Source organism: Aquarana catesbeiana, linkage group LG02, assembly GCF_042186555.1.
Source record: "Aquarana catesbeiana isolate 2022-GZ linkage group LG02, ASM4218655v1, whole genome shotgun sequence".
Lineage (NCBI taxonomy): Eukaryota > Metazoa > Chordata > Amphibia > Anura > Ranidae > Aquarana > Aquarana catesbeiana.
In genome coordinates this window covers 219,171,072-219,187,585 of record NC_133325.1, presented here as the reverse complement: position 1 = coordinate 219,187,585, position 16,514 = coordinate 219,171,072, and the positions used below count along the sequence as shown (strand labels likewise).

At 48.3% G+C, this 16,514-nt stretch overlaps 1 protein-coding gene across 1 annotated transcript in view; it reads left to right on the top strand.

Moving 5' to 3' along the window:
- DIAPH3 (diaphanous related formin 3) overlaps positions 1 to 16,514 on the top strand; it is a 1,160,230-nt gene that overhangs the window by 410,762 nt on the left and 732,954 nt on the right. Inside the window, exon 16 of the mRNA XM_073614238.1 lies at positions 4,729 to 4,825. Within this exon, the coding sequence (XP_073470339.1) occupies positions 4,729 to 4,825 (97 nt within the window). The remainder of the gene's footprint in view (positions 1 to 4,728; positions 4,826 to 16,514) is intronic.

Sequence of the window (16,514 nt, the reverse complement as noted above, 5' to 3'; positions counted from 1 at the left end):
CCACCCCTGCGTCCCTCCCTCCCACCCTTTCTCTCTCCCTCCCACCCCTTCTCTCTCCCTCCCACCCTTTCTCTCTCCCTCCTCCCTCCTCCCACCCTATCACTCACACTCCCTCCCTCCCACCCTTTCTCACCTCCAGCCACCCCTCCACCCCTATCTCTCACCCCCCCCTTTCTCTCACCCCCCACCCCCCCTTTCACTCTCCTCCCACCATTCACTCATCCCCACCCTCCCTCCCTCCCATTCTCTCTCCCTCCCTATCACTCTCCACCCACCCACCCTTTCTCTCCCTCCCTCCCACCCTTTCTCTCTCCCACCCTCCCACCCTTTCTCCCTCCCACCCACCCACCCTTACTCTCATCCCTCCCACCCCACCCACCCATTCTCTCTCCCTCCCCCACCCACACTCACTCTCTCATTCTCCACCCACCCTTTCTCTCTCTCTCTCTCTCCCTCCCACCCACCCTTTCTCTCTCTCTCCCTCCCACCCTTTTCTCTCTCCCTCCCTCCCACCCTTTCTCCCTCCCTCCCACCCTTTCTCCCTCCCACCCTTTCTCCCTCCCACCCTTTCTCCCTCCCACCCTTTCTCCCTCCCACCCTTTCTCCTCCCACCCTTTCTCCCTCCCACCCTTTCTCCCCTCCCACCCTTTCTCCTCCCTCCCCTATCTCCCTCCCCCCTTTCTCCCTCCCTCCCTTTCTCCCTCCCTCCCTTTCTCCCTCCCACCCTTTCTCCCCTCCACCCTTTATCTCTCCTTCCCCTTCTCTCTCCTCACCCTCCCTCCCTCCCACCCTCCCTCCCTCCCTCCCACCCTCCCTCCCTCCCTCCCACCCTTTCTCTCTCCCTCCCTCCCTTTCTCCCTCCCACCCTTTCTCCCTCCCACCCTTTCTCTCTCCCTTCCACCCTTTCTCTCTCCCTCCCACCCTCCCTCCCTCCCTCCCACCCTCCCTCCCTCCTCCCACCCTTCTCTCTCCCTCCTCCCTTTCTCCCTCCCACCCTTTCTCCCTTCCACCCTTTTCTCTCTCCTTCCACCCTTTCTCTCTCCCTCCCACCCTCCCTCCCACCCACCCACCCTTTCTCTCTCCCTCCCTCCCACCCTTTCTCTCTCCCTCCCTCCCCACCCTTTCTCTCTCCCTCCCTCCCACCCTTTCTCTCTCCCTCCCTCCACCCTTTCTCTCTCCCTCCCTCCCACCCCTTTCTCTCTCCCCTCCCACCCTTTCTCTCTCCCTCCCTCCCTCCCACCCTTTCTCTCTCCCTCCCACCCGTTCTCTCTCCCTCCCTCCCACCCGTTCTCTCTCCCTCCCTCCCTCCCACCCGTTCTCTCTCCCTCCCTCCCTCCCACCCGTTCTACGTCTCCCTCCCACCCGTTCTCTCTCCCTCCCACCCGTTCTCTTCTCCCTCCCTGCGTCCCTCCCTCCCACCCTTTCTCTCTCCCTCCCTGCGTCCCTCCCTCCCACCCTTTCTCTCTCCCTCCCACCCTTTCTCACTCCCTCCCTCCCTCCCACCCTTTCTCTCTCACTCCCTCCCTCCCACCCTTTCTCTCTCACTCCCCCACCCACCCTTTCACACTCCCTCCCACCACCCTTCTCTCACCCACCCTTCTCACTCCCACCCATTCACACCCCACCCTCCCACCATTCTCTCTCCCACCCTTCTCTCACCCACCCTTCAACTCTCCCCACCCTCCCACCCTTTCTCACTCCTCCACCCACCCTTCTCCTCCCCCCCCCACCCTACCATTCACTCCCACCCACCCACCCACCCTTCTCATCACACCCACCCACCCTTCTCTCTCCCTCCCACCCACCCTTCACACCCCCCACCCACCCCCCCTTCACTCCCCCTCCACCCACCCTTCTCTCCCCCACCCACCCACCCAAACACTCCCCTCCCACCCTTCACTCCCCCTCCCACCCTTTCACTCACCCTCCCCCACCCTTCCTCCCCTCCCTTACTCTCACTCACCCTCCCTCACACCCACCCCCCTAACACACACACACACCACCCTCCCACCACCCAATCTCTCTCCCTCCCACCCTTTCTCTCTCCCTCCCACCCTTACTCTCTCTCTCTCCTCCCACCCACCCACCCTTTTTCTCTCTCTCACCCTCCCACCCACCACCCTTTCTCTCTCTCTCCCTCCCTCCCACCCACCCTTTCTCTCTCTCTCTCCCTCCCTCCCACCCACCCTTTCTCTCTCTCTCTCCCTCCCTCCCACCCACCCTTTCTCTCTCTCTCCCCTCCACCCTTTCTCTCTCTCTCCTCCCACCCACCCTTTCTCTCTCTCTCTCCACCCACCCTTTCTCTCTCTCTCTCCCTCCCACCCACCCTTTCTCTCTCTCCTCCCTCCCACCCACCCTTTCTCTCTCTCATCCTCCCACCACCCTTCTCTCTCTCTCCCTCCCACCCACCCTTCTCTCTCTCTCCCACCCACCCTTTCTCTCTCTCTCCCACCCACCCTTTCTCTCTCTCTCCCACCCACATTTCTCTCTCCTCTCCCCACCCACCCTTTCTCTCTCTCTACCTCCCACCCACCTTTCTCTCTCTCTACCTCCCACCCACCCTGTCTCTCTCCCTCCGACCCACCCACCCTTTCTCTCTCCCTCCGACCCACCCACCTTTCTCTCTCCTCCGACCCACCCACCCTTTCTCTCTCCCTCCGACCCACCCACCCTTTCTCTCCCCCTCCCCCCCACCCTTTCTCTCCCCCCCCACCCACCCTTTCTCTCTCTCTCTCCCCCTCCCACCCACCCTTTCTCTCTCTCCCCTCCCACCCACCCTTTTCTCTCTCTCCCCCTCCCACCCCACCCTTTCTCTCTCTCTCTCTCCCCCTCCCACCCACCCTTTCTCTCCCTCCCACCCTCCCACCCACCCTCCCACCCTCCCACCCTCTCTCCCACCCACCCTCTCTCCCTCCCACCCTCTCTCCCTCCCACCCTCTCTCCCTCCCACCCTCACATCTCACCCACCCACACTCTCTACCTCCCTCCCTCCACACTCCCTCCCCCCCTCTCACTCCCACCCTCCCACCCTCTCTCTCCCTCCCACCCTCTCTCCCTCCCACCCTCTCTCCCTCCACCCTCTTTCTCTCTCCCTCCCTCCCACCCTCTTTCTCTCTCTCACACCCTCCCACCCCTCAATCTCTCACACACTCTCCCTCCCACCCTCATTCTCTCACTCTCCCTCCCACCCTCTCTCTCTCTCCCTCCCACCCTCTCACTCCCTCCCTCTCTCCTCTCTCCCTCCCTCCTACCCTCTCTCTCTCTCCCTCCTACCCTCTCTCTCTCCCTCCACCCACTCTCTCTCTCCTCCCCACCCTCCTCTCTCTCCCACCCTCTCTCCCTCCCTCCCTCCCTCCCTCTCTCCCTCCCTCCCCCTCCCACCCTCTCTCCCTCCCTCCCACCCTCTCTCCCTCCCTCCCACCCTCCTCTCCCTCCCTCCTCCCTCCCTCCCTCTCTCCCTCCCTCCCTCTCTCCCTCCCTCCCTCCCTCCCTCCCTCTCTCCCTCCCTCCCTCTCACCCTCCCTCCCACCCTCTCTCCCTCCCTCCCTCTCTCCCTCCCTCCCTCTCTCCCTCCCTCCCACCCTCTCTCCCTCCCACCCTCTCTCCCTCCCACCCTCTCTCCCTCCCTCCCACCCTCTCTCCCTCCCTCCCACCCTCTCTCCCTCCCTCCCTCCTCCCTCCCTCCCTCCCTCTCTACCTCCCACCCTCTCTCCCTCCCACCCTCTCTCCCTCCCACCCTCTCTCCCTCCCCTCCCACCCTCCCTCCCCTCCCACCCTCTCTCTCTCCTCCCTCCCACCCTCTCTCCCTCCCACCCTCTCTCCCTCCCACCCTCTCTCTCTCCCACCCTCCCACCCTCTCTCTCTCCCACCCTCCCACCCTCCCTCCCTCCCTCCCACCCTCTCTCCCCTCCCTCCCTCCCACCCTCTCTCCCTCCCTCCCACCCTCTCTCCCTCCCACCCTCTCTCCTCCCACCCACCCTCTCTCCCTCCCACCCACCCTCTCCTCCTCCCACCCTCTCTCCCTCCCACCCTCTCCTCCCTCCCACCCTCTCTCCCTCCCACTCTCTCTACCCTCCCACCCTCTCTCCCTCCCACCCTCTCTCCCACCCACCCTCTCTCCCTCCCACCCTCTCTCCCTCCCACCCTCTCTCCCTTCCACCCTCTCTCCCTTCCAACCCTCTCTCCCTCCCACCCTCTCTACCTCTCTCTCATCCCTCCCACCCTCTCTCTCTCCCTCCCCACCCTCTCTCTCTCCCTCCCACCCTCTCTCTCTCCCTCCCACCCTCTCTCTCTCCCTCCCACCCTCTCTCTCTCCCTCCCTGCTTCTCTCTCTTCCCTCCCTGCTTCTCTCTCTTCCCGCCTTCTCTCTCCCCCCTCCCTCCTTCTCTCTCCCCCCCTCCCTCCTTCTCTCTCCCCCCTCCTCCTCCTCTCTCCCCCCCCTCCCTCCTCCTCTCTCTTCCTCTCTCTTCCCCCTCCCTCCTCCTCTCTCTTCCCCTCCCTCCTCTCTCTCCCCCCTCCCTCCTTTTCTCTCTCCCTCTCCCTCCTCTCTCTCCAACCTCCTCCCTCTCTCCCCCTTCCCTTCCTCCCCTCCCTCTCAGTTGCCTGAGAACTATATGTGTGTGTATGCATATGCGTATATATGATTTCTCTAAAGGGAATGGGACAGGTTCAGTATGGCTGATTTTGCAAAAAATGACAATAGTTAATTCTGTGAATTTCAGTATGAAGAGGAATTACAATTCGCCAAGAGACCCAGTCCCAACTGCAGAAAAATGAAGAAAAAATCAATGAGCTTCAAGCAGCATTACAGGCTTTTAAATCCCAGGTAATGGACCATGTTAAATGAATCTGTTAAATACAAGAACATGACTGTTGAAACAAATTCCACTTAATACCTCTCAAACAGACACAAGATTTTAGATTACTCTGTTGGAATTGTTTACTATCAGTTTTCTTATTCATAGTTGCCTCTTTTTGGTTCAGTAAGTATTATAGAAAGTTATTAATTAGCTGTGTGTGAACCTAAATTGATCTGTTTTATTATTTTTAAGTCCTTTTGTTAATTAAAAGTGTTTCATTTGGGTTCTGCTTCCAGTGTCACATTTGTTGTAAGTAATTAACCACTAAAGGTAGAAACTCTTCAGCTTTCAGAGCTGGCATTCATCACTGATCTTTGTCTCAGTACAGGAAATTATTCCCCCAGCAATCTATTTTGTTGAACCTTCGGCTTTTGGTAACCTGCAGGGAAAGATAGCTTGACAGGTAGAAAAGAATATTTTCTGATAATTTTTCAATTTCATAAAGTAAACAGATTGAAACATGCCAAAAAACCTGTGATTTCCTATGTAGGCTTGTAATTTGATGGTGTGACAAATGCGATTTTGAGATTAAAGGTATGGTTTCTTTTTTCCCCTTGTATTGTGGATCTTAAAGAGGAACTACCGTGTCTTCTTTTTCTGCAAGATCATTTATAAAAATATTGTCCTTGAAACTATTTTTATACATTTTAACCACTTCAGCCCTAGAAGGATTTACCCCCCCCCCCTTAATGACCAGGCCATTTTTTGCTATACGGCACTGCGTCGCTTTAAGTGATAAGTGCGCGGTTGTGCGACATACCCAAACAAAATTTATGTTTTTTTTTCCCCACAAACAGAGATTTCTTTTGGTGGTATTTGATCACCTCTGTGGTTTTCATTTTTTGTGCTATAAACAAAAAAAGACAATTTTGAAAAAAACACAAAACAATGTTTTTTACTTTTTTCTATAATAAATATCCCCAATTAAAAAAAAAATATATATATATATATATATATATATATATATATATATATATATATATATATATATATATATATATATATATATCCATCAGTTTAGGTCAATATGTACTCTTCTACATATTTTTGGTAAAAAAAAAAAATCAATATTAGAATAATGTTGTTTAACATCAGATGTAGACCAGTATGTATAGCATTGGTCCTTCTCCATGGCACCATTGAAACAGAGACAGAGAGGGATGGGGAAAGGAGGGGGGGTGTAGAGACAAGGGGAGGGGATAGGTAGGGAGAAGGCTGTTAATCAAAGTTTCGGGAAAGCATAAAATAGTGAGCTTATCCAAGACTATATCCAAATGCAGACGGCTCAGTTTGTTCCAGGAAAAGGACGGCCTTGTAAGTTCTCTTCTGAGGGGAGAGATCCGTTGTGGGGAATGGTACTAGTTGTTTAGTCATGGGCAAGGCAAGGCTCTATGATCAGATAACCAAAGTTGCCAGTGGCTATAGATTTTTTCCCAGTGCAAGCTGTACCTTTGCAAACAGGAATTCCATCGATAAGTGATCATTCAGGATATCAGTGGTGTTACTGAGAGAGGGTGCACAGGGCTGTTTCCAGAAGCGGGCCACGGACTTTGTTGTTGGTTGGATTGAAGAACTGTATAAGGTCCTTGGTCCAAGTGTTATGCGAGGTTGAGATGGAGGCGAGAATATGGCGTATTCTCAAGTGTATATAAAAGTCCTTGTTAGGTATGGCATATCGGTCTGAAAGTTGATAGAAAGAGAGAAGTTGGTTGTGTTGGAACAAGTCCCCTATCGTTCGAAGGCCCTGTGAGGACCATCTCTGTAATGGTAAGTCCGGAGAGAGAGAAGTGGTATAGTTGAAAATTGATAGCTGGATAAAGAGCTTGGATGTGTATGCAGCCTGAGATTTGCAGAATCAATTTCCAGGTGGTTATGGTCGCATTGACTGTTGAAAGGAAGGAGTGTGGAGGGTGGTGTCCCATCCAAATGGCTGCTAAGAAGTGCGAGGGGGTATGGGCTAGATTTGTGGCTTCAATCAGAGTCCAGGGTTGTAGTGAGGACATGTCCCATAGCTTTTTGGTTTGATCCAGTATTATATCTTTATAATATGATCTGAGGTTAGGGACTCCTAGGCCAGCATACTTTGTAGGTGTATTGAGCAGAGAAGCTTTAATGCGTGGTTTACGAGCTGCCCTAATGAAATTATTGATGATCCGTTGAAGTAAGGCTATATCTGGATGCAGTATTGGCACTGGCAGAGTTCTGAAGATATATAGGACATGTGGTAAGAGGAACATTTTGGCCAGGGCTGTTTGACCTGCCCAAGAGGCATTCGTGGAGAGGAGTGATTTGGCAATATCCTGTAATTTCTTACCTGGCAAGGAAATGTTAGTATGCAGAAGCAGGGTAGAGGGGGAGGTCAGCTGAATACCCAAGTATGTCATGGATGAGTTGGGGGCCCAGGAAAAAGGGGGTGATGAGGTAATACTTGTTCTGAGCTGTGGGGATAGGAATACCCCTAGCATAGCCGATTTAGAATGATTTAGTTTATACATGGATAACTGACTGAATCATTGTAAGAGGTCGCAGAGCAGGGGTAGGGATTGTAGAAGGTCGGTGAGCTGTTGGCGTAGAGGCCAATCTTGTGGGCGACTTGGTCGACTGTGACACAAGCTATATCCGTATGGGCTCTAATTGCTTGTGCTAGTTGTTCAATCACTAGTGCAAAAATTAGTGGTGACAAGGGGCAGCCCCGACGGGTCCCGTTAGTGATAGGGAAAGGGGAGGATAATATGCCCGATGTTAGGACTTTTGCGCTTGGAGCAGAGTAGAGACCTCGGATGGCTTGTCGAAATGGGCCATGTATACCAAACTTCTGTAGGACTAAATCCAGGTATTGCCAATTGACCCTATTGAATGCCTTCCCTGCGTCCAAATCAGCATCATCAGAGATCAGCAGAGAAGGCATTCTGTGGTGCTCTGCCCAGTGGATCATATCAATGAATCTACGGGTGCCATCCGAGGCCTGTCTGGAGGGAATGAAACCTACTTGATCTGGGTGTACTAGATTGCTGTCGTTTGTTTTTGGGTTTGTCGGTTTGTGACCCTTTTGGTTTAAGAGGAATGGGATTCTTTTTTTGTGCAGCTCTTTTTTTATATTGCTGGGCTATGTGTTTCCCAGCTTTATTGCTCTGGGAGTACCAAGTGAGGCGGAGGCACTTGAAATAAAAATTGTGACCTTTTTGGAGGAAGGAGCTAAGATCGTTTCTTAATTTACTGAGCTCTTTTGCATTAGCTAGGGTGGGGTTTTGTTTATTTAGGGATTCAATTGTCTGAATACGTTGGAGGAAGGAGTTTATTTTGAGAGTTTCCTTTTTCTTTTCCTGGGCACCCAACTGTAGGCAAATTCCCTGTATGACAGACTTGTGGGCATTCCAGAGTGTAGTTGAATTGGAAACAGAGCCAGTGTTGGTGTCAAAGAAAGAGGAAATCTGTTCTCGGGTCTCCGGTACACTAAGGAGTGTGGCATTCAAGCACCATAGGGTATGTCTGGTGGTGGTGGGGGGGCAGAAATATGGTAATGGATACTGGGGCATGATCCGACCATGTAATAAGGCCAATCGAGGTTCTAGTGATGTTTTGGAGTAGTGTCTTGGAGGCTAAAAACAGGTCGATCCAAGAGTATGATTTTTGGGTATTTGAATAGAAAGAGTAATCCCTCTCAGTGCCGTGTTGACATCTTCATGGGTCATGGACATCTTCCAGGGAAACTATTGAGGATAGAGCCGTGGACTTCCTGCGTTTTGTGTTGGATGAATCCACCTGGTTGTCTAAAACTTAATTGAAATCGCCACAAATTATGATTTGGTCTTTAGGGTAATGTTGGATCCTATGCATTATGGATTTATAGAAGGATTTCTGATGGACATTGGGAGCGTAGATATTTACTATGATAAAAGGTTGGTTGTTAAAAGTGGCCGACAGGATCAGATATCTACCTGAGGGGTCTTGGTCAATGTGGGTGAGATTAAAGGAGACGGAGGAACATATTGCGATCATCACTCCCCTTGTTTTCTTGTCAGCGCGAGCCTGGAAACAATGGGGGGATAGTTTGTGGGAGCATTGTGGAGGGTTATGTTTAGAAAAGTGGGTTTCCTGAACGCATAACATGTCTGCCGTTTGTGCTATAGCTTCTCGCCATAGGAATGACCATTTAAAGGGGCTGTTAAGGCCTTTAGCATCTAAGGAGACAATTGTGAGTGTCATCGCCTCAGATGGAGGGAGTCAGGGAGTAGGTGAAGTAACGGTGCCGAGGAGGATAGACTCTGATTATAAAGGAGGAGAGAAGGGAGGGGGTAAAGGAGCAATAGTGTAGCAGAAATAGTACTATACACAGTGGTATGTGTGGGCAGATCAGGACCCGTTGTATCAGACAGGGCTTGATCTGGACACACAATGGTAAAGCAGATCAAATACTTGGTTAAGCTAATAAAAAAAAGCTATATATCAACGTAGAAATAACACTTCTAAACGTAGTGATTCAAAACAGTGGATGTGCTTAGCACATCAAGAGCAGTGGAGCGTGGAAGGGGTAACACTGGTGCTTCCACTCCTCCACTTAACCTATTAATCTGAAAAACACAGAAACTGTATGGTAACCAGCCTTAAACGTGTGCTGTCTTGACAAAAGCCGTAGTGCAGGAGGGCATCCTATTAAGTCAAAGCATGTGAGTCCAAAGGGTTAGAGATTTTGGAGGATGGCCTTGTATTGGGGGTAGGAGGAGGTGCTTGTGTGATTATACCCCAATTGTGGAGCTGTTTGAGACCTTCCTTAGGTGTCATAATGGCAACTTGCTGGTTGCGGTAGGTTGCGAGCAATTTTGTGGGGTGACCCCATTTGTAGATAATCTTGCGTTCAGTAGCAGGTAGCAGCTGATATGTAGTTAGAGAGCGACACTTTATTAAAGGGATCCGGAAGTGAGGGCGAGGATCTTGCTGTGCGCATAATTTCTTCCTTGACATGAAAAAAGTGTACCCTTGCCTGTATGTCTCTGGGGACAGAGGCTGGGGGGTGTTGCGGTTTGTGGATCTTATGTGCGTGGTCTATGAGCATGTCCTTTGTTAGTGACGGAACAAACTTGCGGAAAAGTTGGTGTAGGTACAGTATTATTTCCATGGCTGCTAGGGATTCAGAGACTACTCTTACCTTGATCCTTTGCGAGCGATCTTCAAGATCTGCGATTTTTAAGCGAAGCTGATGAACCGCAGCGGCTTGCTCATCTTGTATATCTACCATGGCATTGTGTGCTTTAGTGGCTTCAGAGAGGTGTTGCTCAATATGGTCAGTGCTTTGCTCTAAGGCAGTGCTTCTCAACCTTTCTAGTGCCGTGACCCCTTCATAAAATTTCCCAAGTTGTGGGGACCCCTAACAGTAAAATTATTTTCGTAGCGTGGGTTGTCAGCACCCAAGGTAAGACAAGTCATTTGCGACCCTAACCCATGAACATTTAGTGCTCCCTGAGTCCCTTCCACTCGTACAGTATTAAAACCGCTTATGGTACATTTTAGGATGTACCACTACTTTCTCTTTGTTCTCCTCCTTTCTTTCCCTTTTATCTCTCTCTATCCTAATTTCTTGTTTTTTTTTCCCCCATTGTTCTCTCTAGCCTTCTTTCTTGTTCTTACTCTTATTCTTTCTCTCCCTTTTTCTTTGTTTCTCCCCCTTTTTCCTCTCCCTTCCATGTATTCTCCATGGACAGCCCTGCTCCAGGGACAGCCCTGCTGGGCAGCCGTGAAAAAGGCTGGGAGAGCGGTGCGGGATTCAGGAACAGCCCAGGATTTGGTGACCCCTGGAAAATTGTCATTTGACCCCCAGGTTGAGAACCACTGCTCTAAGGAGTTAACCTTGTCTTGTATGTGGTTTATTGAGATTTTAAGCTCGCTATGCATCTCTGTCTGCAGGGACATCAGCATGGCCTTAAGGGAGTGCTCGGAGGCCGGGTTGTCTGTTGTGGGGTTTGCTGCCAAGGGCTGTGAGGCAGTCTGGCCTGTTGTGGGATTACAGGTCTCAGCGCTATGTTGCTTTTTAGTGGGAGGCTGTTTGTCTGGGGATTGTGCAGGGAAGTCTGCTAGCCTCTTACCTCTGTCTCCCGGGGAGGTGGATTGCTCATTTGTCCGGTCCATGGCGGCCTCCGCCTCTGGGTATGGAGAGGGAGCCACAGTGTGGCCGTTTGGCGGCCGTTCCAGGCTTCCCTGTTCCCGACCGGAGCCATCTTGCTATCCCTGCTGTTTGAGCTTCATAAAGAAATCGAGGAGTCTGCGGGGGGGGGCCCTTGAGTTTGGGTTTCTTCTGGGGCATAGTCCAGGTATACCCTGTGTGCTGTCCTCAGGGAGGGTGTCTGTCGGGTGGATGGCGGCTGGATGTGCTCGGCTGTGATGTGGAGGAGCGGAGCAGAGATCTTAGGCAGCCATCTTCATCAGCTGCCAGTCCACGCCCCTTATTTTTCTTTCTTTACTAGTAATGGCGATCAGCGATTTTTAGTGGGACACTTGACACTTTTTGGGACCAGTGACATTACAGTGATCAGCGGTAGATATAGCCACTGATCACTGTATACATTACACTGTCAAGGAAGGGTTAACACTAGGGGGCAATAAGGGATTAAGTGTTCCCTAAACTTGGGTGGGGGGGTGTACTGACTGGGAGTAGAGAGATTACTGTTCCTGATCACTAGGAACAGACTATCTCTCTCTACTCCCCTGTCAAAATGGGGATCTACCTTATTTACCCCCGTTCTGGCTCTCTGTGGAGAGATCACAGGTGGCTGGCAGACATTGCGGCCGACGGTTACGTGCATCGGCTCTGGTGACGCGCGTGCCTGCTCTGCTATAGCTATTGTATGGAGCACCGTTCAGTACGGCAAATCGCACAACAGAGCCGCCCTGCCGCTGTATATCTGATATACAGCGACTGGTCGGCAAGTGGTAAAGTGGAATTCCATAAGGATTTTATTTGATTTATTACCTATTAACTTTTTGATTTGGTTCTGGTTGTGAAGGTTTAAGCCCTTCTCTCAGTTTCTATTGCTGAATATGTCCCTGTTGTATACATTCCCCATCAATTCCTTTTACACTTTTACAGAAACCACACAAAGGCAGAAAGGTCTTTTTTTTTTTTTTTTATATTTTTTAGTTTTTTGAACTAGGGTTATGTTGGACCATCTGATTTGTTTTGATAGTTGTCTTTGTCCTTCTTTGGGAAGTTCTCCTCGCTTCCTCTCACATCCTAACACAACATTTAGAATGGTTAATCATACTTTAGAAGGACCTCTCAAAAGTTGCATACATGAATACAAAGGAATACCTATTATTATTACCAACATATATTTCCCAACACAAAACAATTTAAAAGGTTCTTTAGGTGATTCTAAAGAAAAGAATAATAATAAAAAAATATTTATATACTTACGTGCAATGGTTCTGCACAGAGCAGCCCTGATCCTCCTCTTGTTGGGTCTCCCGCCCGTGGTCCTGGCTCCTCCCCCCTGCCGAGTGCCTCCAATAGCAAAATATAAAAAGGAAAAAAAAACTGCGCTGTGATCTAATGATTCCTAAAAAGCAGCAACTCTGCTGTGAGATATACACAAAGAAAAATGTGGTAATAAATAGAGCTGCACTCTCTCAACTAAAAAGAGAGACCGTGTAAAAAAAAAAAGTATGTTTATTTTGGTGGTATTTGATCACCTCTGCAGTTTTGATTTTTTGCGCTATCAACAAAAAAATTGCATTGAAAAAACGCATTATTTTTTACTATAATAAATATCCCCAAAAAATATATATAAAAAAAAACATTTTTTTCCTCAGTTTAGGCCGATACATATTCTTCTACATATTTTTGGTAAAAAAAATTTGCAATAAGCGTTTATTGATTGGTTTGCGCAACAGTTATAGCATCTACAAAATAGGGGATAGTTTTATGGCATTTTTATTAAATTTTTTCCCTAGTAATAGCGGCGATCAGCGATTTTTATCGTGACTGCGACATTATGGCGGACAGATTAGACACTTTTGGTGCTATTTTGGGACCATTCACATTTATACAGCGATCAGTGCGATTAAAAATACATTGATCACTTTGTAAATGTGACTGGCAGTGAAGGGGGTTAACCACTAGGGGGTGCTGTAGGGGTTAAGTGTGTCCTAGGGAATGATTCTAACTGGGGGGGGGGGCTGGGTCATGTGTGACATGACACTGATCACCGCTCCCGATTACAGGGAGCGGTGATCAGTGTCCTGTCACTAGGCAGAATGGTGAAATGCTTGTTGACATCAGCATTTCCCCGTTCTTTCTCTCCGTGAGACCATCGCGGTATCGAGTCCGCGAGACCCGCGATCACACTCACGGAGCTCGCGGCGGCACACGCGCGTGCCTACAAGCCGCTTCTTTTTTTCTTTTTTTTTACCTTCCAAAATATTTTATTATATTTCTCAGTTCAAATTACAATGAGCAAGATAACACTGAACAGGATATTACAAATACATATCAATGTTAAATACATCATTAGTGTTCAGTCTTAAAGTCAACACAGCTCAGCCCACAAAAAATGTTGTGTGTTGTCAGCCAAGTGCATTTCTGGAAGATCAGATTATGTACTTTCAAGTTCTTTAACCCCTTGTTGCTGGTCCTTTAAAAGGAGTTTCGAGAAGGATGGGATGTGGAGTTTTTGAACATGTGCCCACTAATTGGCCCTCATCTTTAGCTTCGAAATACCCCAGCTCATCATCCTTTGTCTTATTCGCCTGGAAAGACACCAAAGTGGTTCCCTCATTTCTACCAGGCAGAGGTACGAAGACTCAAACGTGGATATAAGTGTCCTCTCCAGTGTCAACCTTGAAAAAGTAATTTGTTCCGGCAACAAGCTGAGTACTGACGAGGATTGCCTTAAATTCTCCGGGGTTAGTCCCGAACTGCTTCTCATACCGTTCTTTCACCTTATCAAGGATGGCTTGATTTTCCCCTTCTTAAAGGGCAACGTACAGGTATGTTAATTGCCTGTACGTGCCCGTATATCGGCGTGAGCCGGTCGGCAAGCGGTTAAGGAGATTCACCCTCTTTATTTGTCCCTGTTTACCATTACCATTGAAAGGGAAAGTAAAAGAAAATCCCAAGTTTTGTGCTGACATCAGAACAGTAATAGAGGGTAACAGGGGTTCCAGTTCCTCTCCACGCTATCCAAAACTGAAAAAAAGGTTTGGCATTTTTGACCATTTATAAACAGTTTAACCTATGTTTTCAATTATAAAAATGTCCTTGTTATTCATATGTACAATTGTGTTGTACAGCCAGATTTTTCTTTCCAAATAAAAATACTGATGTGGTACCAGCCCAACCTTTATTTTTACACATTTACGTCTTCATCGCCTCCTAATAAACAGGTTAACAGAGATAGAGCATGAAGTCTTTGTTGCCCTCGGTCACACCGGTACGACTTCAGGTGCGACATGCTATTTACAAATCGTACCTGAAGTAGCATCTAATGTGTTTCTATGGCAGTGTCTTCATAGGTGCAATTTCAAGTAGTGCGCTTTGAGAAGTAGTTCATGTCTTACTTTTTCATGACAATTTCACTGCTATAGACTAGAATGTAAATCATGCTGCAAAAATTGTAGCTGTGTCTATATCAGCACTACTTGAGCTTGAAAGAAGTTAAATATTACTTTGCTAGTTAAACTTTTGTTCATTGTGACATGGACAGCCCCTCTCACTAAAGTAGCACTGAAGTTATATCAAATCGTTACAAATCTCACAGAAGTAGTGGTGAAGTAGTATTAAATTGTGGTTGAGGTCAGCCTTTAAATCATACCCATTGTGACCGCAGGCTTTATGTGATTTTGAAGTTTAAATCTGGTTTAGCTTTTGCAGATATTGCACTCTTTATGGCCAGCTTATTTGACTCGCTGATGACTTTCAGGCCAAAGTCATCAGTAGACTTTTCTGGATTAGGAACAGTCAAGCTTTTTTTTTTTTTTTTTTTGTGTGTGTGTGCAATAAACCAAGGCTACGTATTAGCAAATATGGTTTATAGTACACCATATTATTAATTTAACCACCTGCCATCCGCGCTATGGCCGAATGACGGCCACAGCGTGGACCTTAATTCCCGGGAGGCCGTCATATGACGGCCTCCCCTGTGCACGCTCCCTGCGCGCGCCCTGTGATCACCAAGTCACTGAGGCTCGGCTGATCACCGATCCGAGTAAGGGGCCGGTCCCGGTGACAGCGCGAGTAGAAAAAAAAGCCGATCACCGGCTCGGATGTCAGAGACATCGGCCCCCAAGTGGAAGAGGCACATCTGCCTCATCAGTGCCACCATAATAGTGCTACCTAACAGTGCCCACAGTGCCACCTAACAGTGCCCACAGTGCCACCTAACAGTGCCCACAGTGCCACCTAACAGTGCCAACAAGTGCCACCTATCAATGCCCACAAGTGTCACCTATCAATGCCCACCTGTAGTGCCAATCAGTGCCACCTGGCAGTGCTGCCCATCACTGCCACCCATCAGTGCCCATCACTGCCGCCTATCAGTGCCCATCACTGCTGCCTCATCAGCGTACATCAATTAAGGAGAAAAATGACCCGTTTTTAATTTTTTATAACAAAATATAAAAAAAAAAAAAAAAATTCAGTTTTTTACATTTTTTTAACAAAAAGTAAAAACTGCAGAGGTGATCAAATACCACCAAAAGAAAGCTCTATTTTTGGTGAAAAAATGATAAAAATTTCATTTGGGTACAGTGTTGTATGACCGCGCAATTGTCATTCAAAGTGCGTCAGCGCTGAAAGCTGAAAATTGGTCTGGATAGGAGGGGGGTTTAAGTGCCCTGTAAGCAAGTGATTAAAACTGTACTGTGCCCTTAGTATAGGCAAGGGAATAGTTAGAAAGAGGGCTGTTTTGTATACCTTACTGCCTAAAATGTTTGTGACAAAATGCATTAGCTGTGACTAAAATACACAAGTTAAATGTTGTGTTAAGCGGTGAATTTCTTTGTTAAATTTTTTATTCATGTAGGATGCATTGTATACACGTTTAATACCAAGAAATATGCAGGTGCTGTACCTTGCCCCAGGCAGTCCTTACAGCAAATACTTACTGCTTTGGCAGGTGATCAGAGCAGACAATAGTGCCTGGGACTAGTTTGTTAAAATTTTAGTATATACTATGTTTAATGCAATCCTAAAAGGTTATTTATAATGTATAACTCCAAATATGCCTCCAGCCTCTTATGTAAAAAAAAAATAAAAAAAAGTGTTATACAAGCATACACAGCTTAGTTTGTCTGCACACCTCTATAGCAGAAACCAGGTAGGCCATAAAATGATTTTTTTTTTTTTAAGAAGATTTCATGTTTCACTGAATATTTTATTAAAAGTATACACTGCGCTAAATTCAAAAAAATATATGGTGCAGAGCAGCTACATACAGGGTGACAACAACCAAAAAAACATGTGAAAATAAAAATAAAATGTAGCGCATAAATTGTGCAAAAAATCTACAATCAAGAAAATGGCTGAAAAACAAATGTCCATAAATAGTAAACACGGCAAATAATGAAACTTATAAGTCTCTCAATAAAGGTAGATAAAGTCCAGTGAGTGAGTAAAAAACAAACAAATATACATGGGATGTCCCAATAGGAATGGTGTGTGGATGT